This window comes from Oncorhynchus clarkii, chromosome 19 (genome assembly GCF_045791955.1).
Source record: "Oncorhynchus clarkii lewisi isolate Uvic-CL-2024 chromosome 19, UVic_Ocla_1.0, whole genome shotgun sequence".
NCBI classification, from domain to species: Eukaryota; Metazoa; Chordata; class Actinopteri; order Salmoniformes; family Salmonidae; genus Oncorhynchus; species Oncorhynchus clarkii.
In genome coordinates, this window is record NC_092165.1 from 45,892,761 (window position 1) to 45,912,208 (window position 19,448).

The 19,448-nt window shown below is 43.7% G+C and overlaps 1 protein-coding gene across 2 annotated transcripts; it reads left to right on the forward strand.

The window, feature by feature from the left end:
- Nucleotides 1–4,043: 4,043 nt before the first annotated feature.
- LOC139375308 (polyadenylate-binding protein 4-like) lies at nucleotides 4,044–19,391 on the forward strand. 2 transcript variants are annotated; one of them, XM_071116961.1, is made up of 15 exons: nucleotides 4,044–4,068; nucleotides 4,279–4,625; nucleotides 10,610–10,803; nucleotides 10,915–11,030; nucleotides 12,549–12,688; nucleotides 12,847–12,941; nucleotides 13,094–13,231; nucleotides 13,388–13,483; nucleotides 13,593–13,862; nucleotides 14,068–14,158; nucleotides 14,305–14,430; nucleotides 14,543–14,676; nucleotides 18,313–18,403; nucleotides 18,571–18,701; nucleotides 18,811–19,391. In XM_071116961.1, exons 2-15 carry the CDS (start codon nucleotides 4,430–4,432, stop codon nucleotides 18,910–18,912), a joined length of 1,920 nt encoding a protein of 639 aa, XP_070973062.1. In that variant the 5' UTR covers nucleotides 4,044–4,068; nucleotides 4,279–4,429; the 3' UTR covers nucleotides 18,913–19,391. The 2 variants fall into 2 exon arrangements, with proteins under 2 accessions (XP_070973062.1, XP_070973061.1); XM_071116960.1 differs by having other exon boundaries at nucleotides 4,044–4,625.
- Nucleotides 19,392–19,448: the final 57 nt, after the last annotated feature.

Consider the following 19,448-nt stretch of genomic DNA (forward strand, 5'->3'; position numbering starts at 1 on the left):
ATTGGTTAGCTGCTCTGATAGCAGATGTTTAAAGTTGGTGAGGGAGATAAAAGTCTCCAACTTCAGGGATTTTTGCAATTCGTTCCAGTTGCAGGCAGCAGAGAACTGGAAGGAAAGGCGGCCAAATGAGGTTTTGGCTTTAGGGATGATCAGTGAGATACACCTGCTGGAGCCCGTGCTACGGGTGGGTATTGCCATCGTGACCAGTCAACTGAGATAAGGCGGAGCTTTACCTAGCATAGACTTGTAGATGACCTGGAGCCAGTGGGTCTGGCGACGAACATGTAGCGAGGGCCAGCCGACTAGAGCATACAGGTCGCAGTGGTGGGTGGTATAAGGTGCTTTAGTAACAAAACGGATGGCACTGTGATAAACTGCATCCAGTTTGCTGAGTAGAGTATTGGACGCTATTTTGTAGATGACATCGCCGAAGTCGAGTATCGTTAGGATAGTCAGTTTTACCAGGATAAGTTTTGCAGCGTGAGTGAAGGAGGCTTTGTTCCGAAATAGAAAGCCGACTCTAGATTTGATTTTGGATTGGAGATGTTTGATATGAGTCTGGAAGGAGAGTTTGCAGTCTAGCCAGACACCTAGGTTACAGGGGAGAGGAGGGGGAGGAATGAGCCAATTGTAAACTGGGGATTATTAGGTGACCGTGATGGTTTGAGGGCCAGATTGGGAATTTAACCAGGACACCAGGGTTAACACCCCTACTCTTACGATAAGTGCCATGGGATCTTTAATGACCTCAGAGAGTCAGGACACCCGTTTAACGTCCCATCCAAAAGACGGCACCCTACACAGGGCAGTGTCCTCAATCACTGCCCTGGGGCATTGGGATCCTACTGGCCCTCCAACACCACTTCCAGCAGCATCTGGTCTCCCATCAGGAACTGACCAGTACCAACCTTGCTTAGCTTCAGAAGCAAGCCAGCAGTGGTATGCAGGGTGGTATGCAGCTGGAATGCTGCCATTTACAGTATATACAAATATAGGACAAAACATACATCACGATAAGAGAGAAAACACTACATAAAGAGAGACTCAAGACAACACAGCATGGTAGCAACACAACATGACATCAACGTGGTAGCAACACATCATGGTAGCAGCACAAAACAGGGTACACACATTATTGGGCACAGACAACAGCACAAAGGTCAAATTAGAGACAACAATACATCACGCAAAGCAGCCACAACTGTCAGTAAGAGTGTCCATGATTGAGTCTTTGAATGAAGAGATTGAGAAAAAACGGTCTAGTTTTTTTTTGCTGAAAAAGAGCCGATGTGAAAATATCTAATGTGATTGGTCAAAAGACCAATTTTGTGGAAGAAATAATGTGGCTGCCTGTGTAATAATAGCCTAATAACACACCAAACAATAAGGCTAGCTATTAAAAAATAAAAGATTGGTCAGAAGTCAGTGATATAGGGAAACTGGTTGACAATGACATTGGTAGAAGTTTATGCATTTTTACAGTTTTTCACAGATGGATCCAAGGACCCAGATTGTGGGCGCACAGGAGCAGGATTTTACATTCCTGAATTTTATGTGCAGATACGTAGAAGATATCCATTAAATGTACTGGTGAGTTTCTCCCATTCTCTCAAACTCTATCAGGTTCGATGGGGAGCATAGCTGCACAGCTATTTTCAGGTCTCTCCAGAGATGCCACTCCTGCATTGTCATGGCTGAGTGCTTGGGGTCATTGTCCTGTTGGAAGGTGAACCTTCGCCCTAGACTGAGATCCTGAGGGCTCTGGAGCAGGTTTTCATCAAGGATCTCTCTGTACTTCGCTCCGTTCATCTTTCCCTCAATCCTGACTAGTCTCCCAGTCCCTGCTGCTGAAAAACATCCACACAGCCAGTGTTGGGGTGTAACGGATTACATGTATTACATGTAAAGGATTGCAAATAATGGTAACTGTAATCCGTTATATTACCAGCAAAAATATTGTAATCAGATTAGACATTTTTGAAAAACTAGATTACTTCAAGGATTACTTTGAAATTCAGAAAGGATGTTAGATTTTTTTTGACACTTCTCTGTTCTCAATGACATTCAAATCATAATTGAAAACAGGCGAAAGTTTAAGTTCGTTCCACCTGATCGAGTCTGACCACAAGTCAGAGAGCACTATGATGACACACCAAATGTGTTTGATGGATTGCGGGAAAAGCGTAGGAGTGGGCTTTTGTAGGCTACAGTCCAAACTATGTCTTCCAATGATGTGACTGCTGTCGGCAACCTAAGATGATCCAACTTGAATAAACACTTGGAGGTAAGGATGACAGCAGAGGTGTTGTCTATGGCGATACAGATATAACTTATTGATATCTACATAGCGCATTGATGTGAATCAGCATTATGCTGCCACCATAATGCTTCACCGTAGGGATGGTGCCAGGTTTCCTCCAGACGTGACACTTGGCATTCAGGCCAGAGTTCAATCTTAGTTTCATCAGCCCAGAGGATCTTGTTTATAATTGTCAGAGTCCTTTAGGTGCCTTTTGGCAAACTCCAAGTGGGCTCTCATGTGCCTTTCTCATGGTCTGGCCACTCTACCATATAGGCCTGATTAGTGTTGTGCTGCAGAGATGGTTGTCCTTCTGGAAGGTTCTCCCATCTCCACAGAGGAACTCTGGAGCTCTGTCCGAGTGATCATTGGGCTCTTGGTCACCTCCCTGACCAAGGCCCTTCTCCCCCGATTTCTCAGTTTAGCCGGGCAGCCAGCTCTAGGAAGAGTCTTGGTGGTTCTAAACATCTTCCATTTAAAAATGATGGAGGTCACTATGTTCTTGGGGACCTGCAATGCTACAGACATTTTTTAGTACCCTTCCCCAGATCTGTGCCTCGACACAATCGTGTCTCAGAGCTCTACGGACAATTCCTTCGACCTCATGGCGTGGTTTTTGTTCTGACATGCGCTGTCAACTGTGGGACCTTATATAGACATGCGTGCGCCCTTCCAAATAACATCCAATCAATTGAATTGACCACAGGTGGACTCCAATCAAGTTGTGTAAACATCTTAAAGGATAATCAATGGAAACCGGATGCACCTGAGCTCAATTTCGAGTCCCATAGCAATGGGTCTGAATACCTACGTAAATAAGGTATTTCTGTTTTTTTGACATTTCCAAACACTTCTAAAAACCTGTTTTCGCTTTGTCATTATTGGGTATTGTGTGTAGATTGAGGATTTTTATTTATTTAATCCATTTTAGAATAAGGATGTAATTTAACAAAATGTGGAAAAAGTAAAGGTGTCTGAATCCTTTCTGAATGCACTAAGTATATTTTAAACCAAATACTTTTAGACTTTAACTCAAGTAGAATTATGAAAATTGAGTACTTTTTCCACCACTAATGGGGTGAGATGCCCTCTGTGTGATAATATGCCCCCCCCCGCGTAATTCTTTAATTATTTTAACAGTTCCTTTGGTTGCAACTAGTCCTGATCAACTACAATTTTCCGTTTTTTCATCAGTTTGAAGTCATTCCATCAAAACAATAAGGTAAATATATATATTTACTTTTAATATTTATTTTTTTGTCGTTTAGAAAAAGCTGTAGATATAATCACACTTGACCAAATAAATCGTCCTCAACTAATCAAATGCTCCTTACATAAAAATTACATTTTATTAAAAAAATGTTTTGTCAACTGCAGCCATTTTCCATCATAGTTTGTTACCATAAGCATGACCATCATCCACCTAAAAATAAAATGTTAAAAATATCCTAACTTTTTTTCAGCAATTAGACATTGATCTTAGGTGGGTAGTTTTACCCCATGTTACCCTACACATGTCGTACTGATTTTTTGGGGGGTTTAATAAACCTGGTCAATGGCAAAAAGCTGTGGTCACTCCCAGATGTCGCTGTAGGGATTTGTGTTGAGTAGTTGTGACGGAACACCCGCCGCGCTCCCTTTTACAACGCATGCTCAGTTTTTTTTTCCTATCACAAGTTTGACCCTGTCTATTTCTTCTGCGCACTGCACTGTCTATATAGTGCCCATGCTTTTCCCACGCTGTCTCTTTCCCCAGCCACAAAACAACCGTGAGTGTAACTCACCGTTCTTTAACAACTTTAAAAAAAAATAAAAAAAACATACAATTCATAAGATCTCAAAAATAAGTAGCTGTCGTAATCAAAAAAATATTTTAAATCGCAAAATATTATTTGGGGGTTAATAATAGGCCTCGGGTTTAAACCGACGTTTAGGACAAATCGATTCTGTTTTAGCTGTCTCTTTTCTTTTCTCCTCAGCGAGTCGTGGAATACTTTTAGGTCAAGTCACATTTTGGTGGAAAGAGCGTCTTAGGCTCATTACGCACAGATTCTGCCCCGGCGAACAATTCTTAACAATTCTCGTGGCTAACGCGAGGGAATAATTCTTACATTGTATGCACTTCAAGAAATGAACACAGCGAATGAGGGGAGTTATCCAATGGCTTCTCTATATGTTGGCGACCTGCACCCTGATATCACTGAAGCTATGCTGTATGAGAAATTCAGCCCAGCTGGACCAGTGCTGTCTATTCGAGTATGTCGCGATATGATCACCCGACGCTCTCTGGGTTATGCCTATGTGAATTTCTCGCAACCCACGGACGGTAAGAAAAAAAGCATGCCTCAAAATCGGTGTTTGTTTGCATTACGGTGAAGAGTTGATCTGATCTTTGATTTGAGCATGTCCGTGTTATTCTGTGCATCTGTCTAAGAGGATACAATGTAAAGCACATCTTGCTTTTAATGAGTATCAATTGTTATGATTTCTCATTAGAAAGTACACAATATATACCAAAGTTTAGACACCCCATCAAATTAGTGGATTCGGCTATTTGAGCCATACCCGTTGTAGAAAGGTGTATAAAATCGAACACACTGCCATGCAATGTCCATAGACAAACATTGGCAGTAGAGACAAGCCTTACTGAAGAGCTCAGTGACTTTCAACATGACACCGTCATAGGATGCCACCTTTCCAACAAGTTAGTGAATTTCTGCCCTGCTAGAGCTGCCCCAGTGAACTTAAGTGCTGTTATTGTGAAGTGGATAGTCTAGGAACATCAACGTCTCATACGCGAAGTGGTAGGCCACACAAGCTCACAACAGGTCCCCGGTTGTAACACTCACTACAGAGTTCCAAACTGCCTCTGGAAGCAACGTCAGCACAATAATTGTTTGTCGGGAGCTTCATGAAATGGGTTTCCTTTGCCGAGCAACAGCACACAAGCCTAAGATCCCCATGTGCAATGCCAAGTGTCGTTCAAGGAGAACGCTACCTGCCCTAATGCATAGTGCCAACTGTAAAGTTTGGTGGAGGAGGAATAATGACCTGGGGCTGTTTTCATGGTTCAGACTAGGCCCCTTAGTTCCAGTGAGGGGAAATCTTAAAGCTTCCAACTTTGTGGCAACAGTTTGGCGAAGGCCCTTTCCTGTTTAAGCATGACAATGCTCCCGTGCACAAAATGAGGTCCATACAGAAATGGTATGTTGAGATCGGCGTGGAAGAACTTAACTGGCCTACATAGAGCCCTGACCTCAACCCCATCGAACAGCTTTGGGGTGAATTGGAACGCACACTGCGAGCCAGGCCTAATCCCCTAACATCAGTACCCGACCTCACTAATGCTCTTGTGGCTGAATGGAAGCAAGTCCCCGCAGCAATGTTCCAACATCTTGTAGATAGCCTTCCCAGAAGAGTGGAGGCTGTTATAGCAGCAAAGCGGGGACCAACTCTGTATTGATGCCCATGATTTTAGAATAAGATTTTCAATGAGCAGGTGTCCACATACTTCTGATCATATCTACATAATTCACACCTATTTTTGATCATATCTCCATCATTCACACCTATGTTACCTATTTAGAGCTCTGTTGTTACCTCCCGACTCCACTACCTAGTGCAAACATACCAATACAAAGGCTATCTAAGAGGTGTAGGCTAAGCCCCAACTCTGCAATTAACAAAATTAATGGGAGAGGATAAATGTTTTCCTTCACTTTGGACTCAAGTAAACTTGCTCAGAACCATGCATGGCACAGTCAGTCTACTAAAGCATACTGTACAGACTCTCAAAACAACTTTTTGCCTTGCATGGACCAACTCCGTTGAGTGGAGAAGTACACATTTGGAATAGTATCTCTTGACCCATATAGCAATGATGGCCCACTTCTTCCATCTGACAGTTTTGGAGGATTGACCAGAATCTGCTCCAAGACTCCTGCTTTGTACATGTTGTAGCCAGGCTTCTGTCTGTGTTCTGCATTTACCTTTGAATAAGTGGAGCTACAGTTTTGCTCCAGAGTACTGCTCCACACTGCTTAACCCAGGGTTTCACAAACTCTGTCCTCAGGATCCCACGTTTTGGCTTTTGCCCTGGCACTACACAGCTGATTCAAATCAACTAATCATCAAGTTTTGATCATTTGAATCAGCTGTGTAGTGTTGGGGCAAAAACCAAAATGTGAACCCCTTGGGGTCTCGAGGACTGAGTTTGGGAAACGCTGGAACCCAAAGTGACCCATTTCAGCTCCTATTTAAAGGGCCACCAGGAAACTGTTCTGCAGTGAAATTAATTCCCATCGCCTCCCCTGCTGCCTTACACACACAGAGAGAGGGAGAAAAGGCACATCTGAACATTAACTTGTGCATTTCTCTGCTTTCTTTGGATCATGTTATGTCATGCATTTGTGTGTCATCTGATCTGAAAAGAATAAGTCTGAATAGATAGCAGGAATGTATTTGTAGAAGCAGGAACTTTTCTCTGGGATGTAACACCTATTTATGGTTGGATTTCTTGAGTAATTGTTGAAGGGTCGTGTACTTCACATTTCCATGTTCTTCTCTACATGTGGAGCTGTAATGTTTTACTCATGTTTTAGGGGCTTACAATTTCTTTCCTAAATCCACTCCCAATTTACACCATACAAGGGTACACACTTGAGGAATTTCCAGCATTTGCATTGGGAGTCAGTCCAAGCCCCAATCCTGTGGCTATTGTGAGAAGTCTGAAATACAACAGAATGTCATGCTTTGATATACCACTTGATTCAACAATCACTCTTCTCATTATCCAATGTAGAGTTATCATCTACAGTAGAATGCTGTATTTGTTGGTGAGTGTGACCTGGCAGGATTGAGCTATAATTTGTGTTCTATGAAGGTGTCTGTGTCTGCCGACTGTTTATACAGTTTGGGATGTTTTCATATTGCACCTGCCATCACTTGTCTGAGCCAGTGTAGAGAGAACCGGATGGCAATATTACCTGGAGGTTGTATTTTGATCACAAACACAATATAACGTCATGTCTAGGTCGTGAATATACAGGTTTAGACATCACAAACCTGTTACCAGCGCCATTGCTAACTAGCATAGCTATTCCCATTGTTGCAAAGAGTTATGGGATATTAGAATCCCGTTGTTTTAAAGGCATGGTCAATTTGACGTCTGAAGTGGCCGTACAGCGTTTACTGCGATGCATACGCCAGGGCTTTCATACTTCTTGCGCTGAGCAGAGCTATTGTGAAGTAAGTTGTCAAGGAAGTGAGTTTGTTTATACAAGACCACCCGCCCCCACCTGAGATCAACAAATCATGTCAATACGGAGCTCTCTGTATTGTTTGAATATTTGAGAAGGTACGGCGCATGATTTGGCCTCTGCATGCCTCCCGGGGCTTCGTTATGCCGTCACACTCTCCAGACGAAGTCTCCGACTACATTGTTGGGTCAAGCATGAGTTTGCTTTTAATCTTTGTCATCTTCAACCTAGCATCATGTCAGGAAGTAAAAGTCTAGTACAACTACTACCACATACACTGAACAAAAATATAAACTCCACATGTAAAGTGTTGGTCCCATGTTCCATGAGCTGAAATAAAAGATCCCCAAAAATGTTCCATACGCACAAAAAGTTTATTTCTTTAAGATTTTGTGCACAAGTTTGTTTATGTCCGTTAAGTGAGAATTTCTCATTTGCTAAGATAATCCAGCCACAGTAAAAGGCCACTCTACAATTTGCTGATTTGTCACACAACACATTGCCACAGACATCTCGATGTAAAGTTAGCGTGCAATTGGCATGCTCACTGCAGGAATGTCCACCAGAGCTGTTGCCAGAGAATTTAATGTTAATTGCTCTACCATAAGCTGTCTTCAATGTCGTTTTGCTAAATTCGGCAGTACGTCCAACCGGCCTCACCACGCTAGCCCAGGACCTCCACATCTGGCTTCCTCACCTGCGGGATTGTCTGAGACCAGTCACTCGGGCATCTGAAGAATTTCTGCAGAAACTGTCAGAAACCGTCTCAGGGAAGCTCATTCATGTTCGTCATCCTTACCAGGGTCTTGACCTGACTGCTGTTTGGTGTTGTAACCGACTTCAGTGGGCAAATGCTCACCTTCGGTGGCCACTGGCACACTGGAGAAGTGTGTTCTTCATGGATTAATCCTGGTTTCAACTGTACTGGGCAGATGGCAGACAGCATGTGTGGGCGAGTGGTTTGCTAATGTCAACGTTGTGAACAGAGAACCCCACCTCCACCATGGGGCAATGGCATGGGCAGGCATAAGCTATGGACAACGAACACAATTGCATTTTATCGATGGCAATTTGAATGCACAGAGATACCATGACGAGATGCTGAGGCCTATTGTCGTACCATTCATTCACCTCCATCACCTATGTTTCAGCATGATAATGCATTCCTGGGAGCTTAAAATGTCCCAGTTCTTCCATGGCCTGCATACTCACCAGTCACCTATTGAGCATGTTTGGGACGCTCTGGATTGACGAGTAAGACAATCTTCCAGTTCTCGCCAATATCCAGGAACTTCACACAGCCATTGAAGAGGAGAGTGTGACAGTCCACAGGCCACAATCAACAGCCTGATCAACTCTATGCGAAGGAGATGTGTGGGAGGCAAATGGTGGTCACACCAGATACTGACTGGTTTTTGGATCCACACCCCTACCTTTTTCATTTTTAAGGTATCTGTGACCAACAGATGCATATCTGTATTCCCAGTCAAGTGAAATCCATAGATTTAGGGCCTAGTGAATTTATTTAAATTAATTCAGTTCAGGTATTTCCTTTTATATGAACTGTAACTCAGTAAAATCTTTGAAATGGTTGTGTTTTCATATTTTTGTTCAGTGCATTTGAGAAGAGTAGTCTTCCTTCATGTGTCTGAAGTCGCTTTGGCTGACCATCTCCACTTTCAGCATGTCACCGCTGCATTTTTAAGTCTCAAGACCTGGTCTTGATCATCTGAACATTCTTGTTGAATGTGTCTCCCATCAATGGCAGGCAGATAATGCTCAACTCACATTCCACACCAGCACATACTCTCAGGACCCCTCTCTAAATATCTCTGTCAGCCTAAATATTCCCTGCCTATAATATCTAAAACCCTATAAAGTCTCCATTTAAGGGTAATGTTTGACAGAATATATTAGGGTTGCTACCTGCCTCACCTAGAATAAAATATCCAGTTTTCAGTTTTATGACAAAATACATTTCTAGTATATCACATTGACCTGTGAAGTTCACTTGAAGGTTTTTTTTGTGTTACATTCAGTTCACCTCTTGTTTGATGTGTTTATCTATTTCTGCTATTCATCCATTCAGCAATCCCAGCTCCACATAGTGCTAATGTTTTTTCATCAAGGTTGGCCATGGGAACCTTCCAGAACTAGACGGACAACGAGAAACCATCACACACCATCTCTGAGCTGGTTTGTGTGAAGTACAATGGCACCGCTAACTGCTGATGCCAGCAGACGCAAGGGAGCTCCGTTTTGTTTAGCTCTAAAGCCTGGGTGTGTGTTGCTGTGGAGTGACGGAAACAAAAGGGGAGGTCTCTGGTTGGCACATGTGCCCAGATGGACATGAGAGAGGCAGCAGGAAAATGCTAACTGGCACAACATAAATAACGATAGGCAGATCTAGAAATGTAAATCGAAGTGACAGCACACTGGCAGCAAATGTAGTTTGGACAAATTAAATGAATAGTGGCTGATATTAATTAGAACCTCTAAAAGAGAACCTGTTAAAGAATGTCACGTTTTCAAGAGCCATTTGCCCCATTTGAATTATAACCGTACATGTACAGTATGTATCCCAATGTTTATATTCATTATGAGAGTGTGCATAAATTATGACTTAGGACCAGAAGTGCCTTGCAGGCCACATGTGTCTGTGAGCGCCGTGTGCCCTCCCGTAACAGCTGGTCAGTGTGGTGGCAGGCGGGGGTCAGACTCCATAGTCACATGGTCTAGTTAGTAGTTAGGACACTCCAATAGTAGTGTGGGTTCTTTAAAACAATGTGCCTTAAACTGGGGCCAGTAGTTTTTTCTGACCACATGACCAGGAATAACTTCTAGTATTGTCCACTAGGGCACAATTTGGTGGAGTGAATGATTGGGAGGTGTACATTTGGTGTAGCATGCAGAGTGGTGTGGTGTCCATGATTCCAAGTGGGCACTAAATAGCATAAACAACATGGTGTAGTGGACCCAGTGGTTGAGATGTTTTTAATGTTGTAAGTTAACACCCTGACTCTACCCTCTGACCTCTCCCCCTGCCCTCTAGCCGAGAGAGCCCTGGACACCATGAACTTTGATGTGGTGAAAGGGAAGCCAATCAGAATCATGTGGTCACAGCGAGATCCCTCACTCAGGAAGTCTGGGGTGGGCAACGTGTTCATCAAGAACCTGGACAAGACCATTGATAACAAGGCCCTCTATGACACCTTCTCTGCCTTTGGGAACATCCTGTCTTGCAAAGTAAGATGGAAGTGTTTCCGGCCAGACATCTGTATGACCATGTATACACATTATGTGTATACATACTATGTAATATATTTTTTAAACGGCATCCATTTTTTTCTCAAACAGGTTGTATGTGATGAGAATGGATCCCAGGGATACGCGTTTGTGCACTTTGAAACGCAGGACGCAGCTGACCGCGCCATCGAGAAGATGAGCGGCATGCTTCTGAACGATCGCAAGGTGTGAGTGTCTGATTAACTAGGAGAGGGTGGGGAATGTTGGTTTTAAGTTTTGGCTGACTTTTCTTGGCGAATTGAATTATGGGAAATTTCAGGCCCGGAGTGACCATAATTGTACACTTGCTAACTCGATCAAAAACGAGGGCTGAGGGGCTTAGGTTGCCAACTTCCCTTGCTTGGTTAATCATTTGGACCAATGACAAAGATGGCTGCGGGGATTCCCCCAAGGGCATAAGGCGAGGGTAAGTGGAGGAGGGTATGTCTTTAATGAGTTTGAAACGCAGCCCCTGTTCCTGGAAATCTACCCTCTTGTAGGTTTTCACTCCAATCCCAGTTGTAACTAACCTGATTCGGCTTATCAATCATCTAATAATTAGAATCAGATGCACTAGATTAGGGTTGGAGTGAAAACTTACAGGACGGTAGACCTCCAGGAATAGGGTTGGAGACTCCTGGTTAAGATCAATCAAGGGCAGTTAGGATGTTGATAAGGATTGTAGTAGCTCATCTGTTTACCTATACTGTGACAAGGCAAAATACAATTCAACTTGTTAAGGGGGAAGTTAAAAATGTCTGGTGATAATGAAGGTGAATGAGAGAACTCAAAAAGGGTTCTTTGGCCACCCCCATAGGTATAGGAGAACCCTTTTTTCGGTTCCAGGTAGAACCCTTCCGGGTTCCATGTAGAACCCTCTGGAAAGGGTTACACATGGAACCCAAAGGGGTTCTACCTGGAACCAAAAAGGCCTGTACATAGATATAATGAGCCATATAACACCCCACACTCAGTCCCCATAAACCATGGCTTTCTGTGTGGTTTGTTGAACTACACAACTAACAGTGAATGTTTTTTGCAGTGCTTACTGGAGTGCTTACTTTACCACCTCGCTTACTTTTTTGAAACCTACAAAACATGTCCACACTCTGGTCACCTCACACCCCGTGTCAGCTGAATGTCCGTCTGTACGTTTGTCCACCCTGCCTGCCTGGCGTGTGTATGTGTGTCTAACCACGCTTGTGTGTTTTAGTGATGGAGCGAGTGCAGGAATGCAATACTGGAGCACGGATTGGGAGAGGTCTGCATAGCAAGGTAAAGTCTGAGGTGAGGAAGATGATCCAACAAGCTCGTTTGATCCTCAGCTTTCCTCTTTATGAACCTCTGTCCCTCCATCCTTCAGGTCTTGGACCAGGAAATGTCATTGTTTGTGTGCTGTGTTCTGGGTGTATAGCATGAATGCTCTGTTTTCCTGATTGTGGTGCCATAAACCGTGCAAGAAGGTTGATCAATGTTGTTCCTGAGAAGTCCTTGACTGACTCAATGTGGTCTTGTCTTATACGAAGTGCTTCCTTCTATTTAGTAGTCATGTCTGGGCATCCTCAATGTCAGTGCTGTGAACACCAGCTTGAAGCCAGAAAACATGTGTCTCAGATGAAAAACATGAAAGATGGATCACAGTCCCTTTCTCCCTCCTGCTCAGGACTGTTTTACAAGAGTTGTCGCTGCTCTCTCGCTGTGTTTAGGTTCGTTGGACGATTCAAGTCTCGGAAGGAGAGGGAGGCAGAACTGGGGGCCAAAGCAAAGGAGTTCACCAACGTCTATATCAAGAACTTTGGAGACGACATGAATGATGACAAGCTAAAGGAAATGTTTGATCAATACGGTAAGCTGCGACACAGATTCAAACTGAGTTTTCTCATTAGTGGAGCCATTTAGTTTTTCACATTAGTCTTGAAATCCACCCAAGGAACCTAGACATGAACTTGCCTTTCTCCAAACTCATATACCGGAGTCCCAATTATTCCCTTTTCCTCCCTGCAGGTAAAACTCTCAGTGTGAGGGTTATGGCTGACCCCAGTGGCAAATCCAGAGGTTTTGGCTTTGTGAGTTACGAGAAACACGAGGACGCTAACAAGGTAGGTATATTATACCCACATGACAACAGTTGTCAATACAAGTCGGTAGGATTTCATGGTTGGTGGAAAAATACTGAAACAATCACTCATCACATTGTTAACTTATGGGTTTACTACATATACACTGGTTGTAAGAATGAATCTCTACTCAGGCATGTGAGGAGATGAACGGTCTAGAGTTCAACGGGAAGACCGTCTTCGTGGGGCGTGCTCAGAAGAAGATGGAACGGCAGGCAGAGCTAAAGAGAAAGTTTGAGATGTTGAAACAGGAGAGGATCAGCCGTTACCAGGTCAGTCACCTCCTCTGGCACCACTATGTCTAATAGAACACTGATAAGAAACAAATGCCATCATTCAACCTGACATATTGTTTCATAGTACCCACCCATTAGACAACAAGCCAGGCTGAGTATGTGTGTGGGTCATGACTGTATTTCTGGTTTCAGGGCGTTAACCTTTACATTAAAAACTTGGACGACACCATTGACGACGAGAAACTGCGAAAGGAGTTTACCCCATTCGGGTCCATCACCAGTGCCAAGGTGAGAGAGTTTAGCAGAGGTCAATGTGGTACAACAACAATGACCCCTTTTTTAGTTTTGTATTTGGAGTATGTTATCCAGAAAACACAGCTGACTTCTCTCAATGCAGGTGATGCTGGAGGAGGGGCGGTCCAAGGGCTTTGGGTTCGTCTGCTTCTCCTCTCCTGAGGAGGCCACCAAGGCTGTGACTGAGATGAATGGGCGCATCGTGGGCTCCAAGCCACTCTACGTGGCCTTGGCTCAGCGCAAAGAAGAGCGCAAAGCCCACCTCACTAACCAGTATGTGCAGCGCATCGCTGGCATGAGGGCCATGCCAGCCAACGCCATCATCAACCAGTTCCAGCCCGCCAGCGGATACTTCATGCCTGCAGTGCCACAGGTTAGTGTTGAAAGGAGAGCTGGTTCAAATGGGTTTGAAAGTTGTGTGCTTTACTGGAAATGCCCTTCACAACAGCCATGTCAGGGTTCTGCCAGTTGATATGATAGACTGCTGTGCAAATGCCAGTAAGAATCAGTCTTTTTTTTAAAAGTAGAGTAAGATTGAGAACTTTAATATTGTGCAACATTGTGTGTGTGCACGTCAGGCCCAGAACAGGACCACCTACTATGCACCCAATCAGCTGGCCCAGATGAGGCACAACCCCCGCTGGCCGCAGCAGGGTGGCAGAGGCCAAGGTGAGGGTTAGAGATGACATACACAATCTATCATGAGTTGTATATCCAGGCGATGTTTATTTATGTACTACATGTCCTGGTGACATACTGTATTATGGGGACTAACTTCTGTCTAATAATAACCCTGCCTCCACCTTCCTTCCTAGGTGGGTTCCAGGGAATGCCCAACTCCCTGCGCCAGCCTGGTCCACGTGCCAACCCGAGACACCTGACTCCCAATGCCAGCGCCCAGGGCCCCCGAAGCATGGGGCCTTCTGGAGCTCAGAGAATTGGTAAGTCTGGATTGCCTCAGTACTTCTGATTACAATTGACATTGTGGAAATAATACCTCATCAAACTACATATGCTTGGCTCATACATACTTTGTTTAATCCCTACCATTAGGAATTGCTGGCCAGGCCATGGGTCCTCATCCCTCCATGGGAGTCCCTGCCCCTCGGGCCATGACATCCTACAAGTACACCACAAGCGTACGCAACACTAACCCCCAGGTGGTGCACCCCATCGCCTCACAGCAGGTAAAACTCACTAACCTGGCCTCCCGGGTGGCGCAGTGGTTAAGGGCCCTGTACTGCAGCGCCAGCTGTGCCATCAGAGACCCTGCGTTCGCCCCCAGGCTCTGTCGTAACCGGCCGTGACTGGGAGGTCCGTTGGGCGACGCACAATTGGCCTAGCGTTGTCCGGGTTAGGGAGAGCTTGGTCGGTAGGGATGTCCTTGTCTCATCGCACACCAGCGACTCCTGTGGCGGGCCGAGCGCAGTGCGTGCTAGCCAAGGTTTCCAGGTGCACGGTGTTTCCTCCGACACATTGGTGCGGCTGGCTTCCGGGTTGGATGCGCGCTCTGTTAAGAAGCAGTGCGGCTTGGTTGGGTTGTGTATCGGAGGACGCATGACTTTCAACCTTCGTCTCTCCCGAGCCCGTGCGGGAGTTGTAGCGATGAGACAAGATACTACAACAATTGGACACTACGAAATTGGGGAGAAAAAGGGGTAAAATTCTAATAAAAAAATAATAAAAAAACTCACTAACCTGGCGATAGGTAGCTTAGCGGTTAGAGCGTAGGGCCAGTAACCAAAAGGATGCTGGTTCAAATACCCGAGCCGACAAGGTGAAAAGTCTCCTTGAGCAAGGCACTTAACCCTAATTTTCTCCAGAGGCACTGTATTACCATGGCTGACCCTGTAAAACAACACATTTAACTGCACCTATCTGGTGTAGGTAACCATGAAACGCATATACAGTTGAAGTCGGAAGTTTACATGCACTTAGGTTGGAATCATTAAAACTAGTTTTTCAACCACTCCACAAATGTCTTAACAAACAATAGTTTTGGCAAGTCGGTTAGGACATCTACTTTGTGCATGACAAGTCATTTTTCCAACAATTGTTTAGACAGATTATTTAACTTATAATTCACTGTATCATAATCCAGTGGGTCAGAAATGTACATGCACTAAGTTGACTGTGCCTTTAAACAGCTTGGAAAAATCCAGGAAATGATGTCATGGCTTTAGATGCTTCTGATAGGCTAATTTATATAATTTGAGACAATTGAAGGTGTACCTGTGGCTGTATTTCAAGGCCTACCTTCAAACTCAGTGCTTCTTTGCTTGACATCATGGGAAACTCAAAAGAAATCAGCCAAGACCTCAGAAAAAAAATTGTAGACCTCCACAAGTCTGGTTCATCCTTGGGAGCAATTTCCAAACACCTGAAGGTAGCGCGCTCATCTGTACAAACAATGTTACACAAGAATAAACACACCATAGGACCACGCAGCCGTCATCCCGCTCAGGAAGGAGACTCGTTCTGTCTCCTAGAGATTAACGTACTTTGATGCGAAAAGTGCAAATCAATCCCAGAACAACAGCAAAGGACCTTGTGAAGATGCTGGAGGAAACGGGTATCTATATCCACAGTAAAACGAGTCCTATATCGACATAACCTGAAAGGCCGATCAGCAAGGAAGAAGCCACTGCTCCAAAACCACCATAAAAGAGCTAGACTACTGTTTGCAACTGCACATGGGGACGAATATTGTACTTTTTGGAGAAATGTTCTCTGGTCTGATGAAACAAAAATAGAACTGTTTGGCCATAATGACCATTGTTATGTTTGGAGGAAAAAGGGGAAGGCTTGCAAGCCAAAGAACATCATCCCAACCGTGAAGCATGGGGGTGGCAGCATCATGTTGTGGGGGTGCTTTAATGCAGGAGGGACTGGTGCACTTCACAAAATAGATGGCGGAACTGAAAAAGCGTGTACGAGCAAGGAGGCCTACAAACCCGACTCCGTTACACCAGCTCTATCAGTTGGAATGGGCCAAAATTCACCCAATTTATTGTGGGAGGCTATCAGAAACGTTTGACCCAAGATAAACAAAGGCAATGCTACCAAATACTAATTGAGTGTATGTAAACTTCTGACTCACTGGGAATGTGATGAAAGCTGAAATCATTCTCTACTATTATTCTGACATTTCACATTCTTAAAATAAAGTGGTGATCCTAACTGACCCGAGATGGAATTTTTACTAGGATTAAATGTCAGGAATTGTGAAAAACTGAGTTGAAATGTATTTGGCTACGGTGTATGTAAACTTCCGACTTCAACTGTGTACATACATACACACATACATGCATACATAATACAAGTCAAAAGTTTGGACACACCTACTCATTCAAGGGTTTTCCTATATTTTTACTATTTTTTACATTGTAGAATAATAGTGAAGACAAACTATTAAATAACACATGTAATCATGTAGTAGCAGAAGTGTTCAACAAATCTAAATATATTTTATGTTTGAGATTCTTCAAAGTAGCCACACTTTGCCTTTGATGACAGCTTTGCACACTCTTGGCATTCTGTCAACCAGCTTCATGAGGTGGAATGCATTTCAATTAACAGGTGTGCCTTGTTAAGTTAATTTGGAATTTCTTTCCCTAATGCATTTGAGCCAATCGGTTGTGTAGGGGTGGTATAAAGAAAGCCCTATTTGGTTAAAATACCAAGTCCATATGTCAAGAACAGCTCAAATAAGCAAAGAGAAATGACAGTCCATCATTACTTTAAGACATGAAGGTCAGTCAATACGGAAAATGTCAAGAACTTTCAACGTTTCTTCAAGTGCAGTCGAAAAAACCATCAAGTGCTATGATGATAAACTGGCTCTCATGAGGACCGCCACAGGAAAGGAAGAACCAGAGTTACCTCTGCTGCATAGGATAAGTTCATTATCAGCGTTATCAGCCTCAGAAATTGTAGCCCAAGCACATGCTTCACGGATTTCAAGTAACAGACACATCTCAATATCAACTGTTCAGAGGAGATCGCATGAATCAGGCCTTCATGGTCGAATTTCTGCAAAGAAACCACTACTGGACACCAATAAGAAGAAGAGTTGCTTGGGCCAAGAATCATGGATATTAGTTCCAACCTCCGTGTCTTTTGTGAGATGCAGAGTAGGTGAAAGGATGATCTCCGCATGTGTAGTTCTCACCGGGAAGCATGGAGGGGGAGGTGTGGGGGTGCTTTGCTGGTGACACTGTCTGTGCTTTATTTAGAATTCAAGGCACACTTAACCAGCATGGCGACCACAGCATTCTGCAGCGATATGCCATCCCTTCTGGTTTGCGCTTAGTGGGGGCTATCATTTGTTTTTCAAGAGGACAATAACCCAACAAACCCCCAGGCTGTGTAAGGGCTAATTGACCAAGAAGGGGCGTGCTGCATCAGATGACCTGGCCTCCACAATCTCCGACCTCAACCCAATTGAGATGGTTTGGGATGAGTTGGACCGCAGAGTGAAGGAAAAGCAGCCACCAAGTGCTCAGCATATATGGGAACTCCTTCAAGACCGTTGGAAAAGCATTCCAGGTGAAGCTAGTTTGGGAGAATGCCAAGAGTGTGCAAAGGGTGGCTACTTTGAAGAATCTCAAATATAAAATATATGTTTTTGTTTAACACTTTCTTGGGTACTACATGATTCCATATGTTATTTCATAGTTTTGATGTCTTCACTATTATTCTACATTGTAAAAATAAAGGAAAATCCTTGAATGAGTGTAGGTGTGTCCAAACTTTTGACTGGTACTGTATATTCATCACTGCCCTGTTTTTAAACTCTTTGTGGCCTGTCTTTCTATTCTCAGTCTCAACAAGCTGTAGATGTGCAGGGTCAGGAGCCTCTCACAGCCTCTGTGCTGGCTGCTGCACCGCCTCAGGAGCAGAAGCAGATGCTTGGTGAGTGAGTGCTGGAACAGATTGGCGGTGTGTCATATTGTTCCTTGGAAGTTCTAGAGTCTAGACCCTTTGGATGGATTTTGAACATCAATGCAACAAGGTGCAATTATACAGTATAATTTTACCTGTGAGAACCATTCTTAACCTTCCATCTCGCTCTCTCTCAGGGGAGCGCCTGTTCCCCCTGATCCAGCCCATGCACCCCAGCTTGGCAGGGAAGATCACTGGAATGCTGCTTGAGATCGACAACTCTGAGCTGCTGCACATGCTGGAGTCCAACGAATCCTTGCGCTCCAAGGTACCAGCAACAGGATAATATCAGAATAAGATCATAAGAAGGGATCTAAGAGTCATAGTTTTGTCCAAATCTCTGACTGTCTCCTATTTCACTGTGTGTGTTTGTGCAGGTGGAGGAGGCTGTTGCCGTGCTCCAGGCCCACCAGGCAAAGAAAGATGCCACACAGAAAGTGGGAGTCATCACTACAACCGCTGCTGCCACAACCTCCTGATGTGTAAAGACCGCTTACTAAATGTTTAAAAATAAGAATAATATTTCTCATCCTCTGCTTGTTTTGCTTTTTTTTTTTACACAGGCAACTGGAAAAAGACGGGTAGAGATTACTACATTGGTCGCAAATGCCTGGGTCTTCTACAAAATCCTATGCAAAAATGTAAAAAAAACAAGGTTATAAAGAATACCTTTTAACGTACTTGAGCATTAATAAACAAAATATTACAATACTTAATTTTTCTAGTTGTGTAACAATTTTAAACTTTACCAAAAGTAAATGAATTCTTCTAACTAAGTCCCTTTATTTTGTGGCCAGGACAGAACTTTTTTCTATAAGGAAAATGAGCTTTGCTCTTAGTTCTTTGTTTGAAAGTTTTGTTTAATGATTTGAAAAATTGGATTCCTCTATCCCATCATGTTATCATGGGTGGTTTGGTATATGTTATTCTCAATAAAGGGATTAATATATCAAGTTTACCACATTGTCTGTTTTTTTCTTTTCCACTATAGTTTGCATACTACCGTAGCCCCATA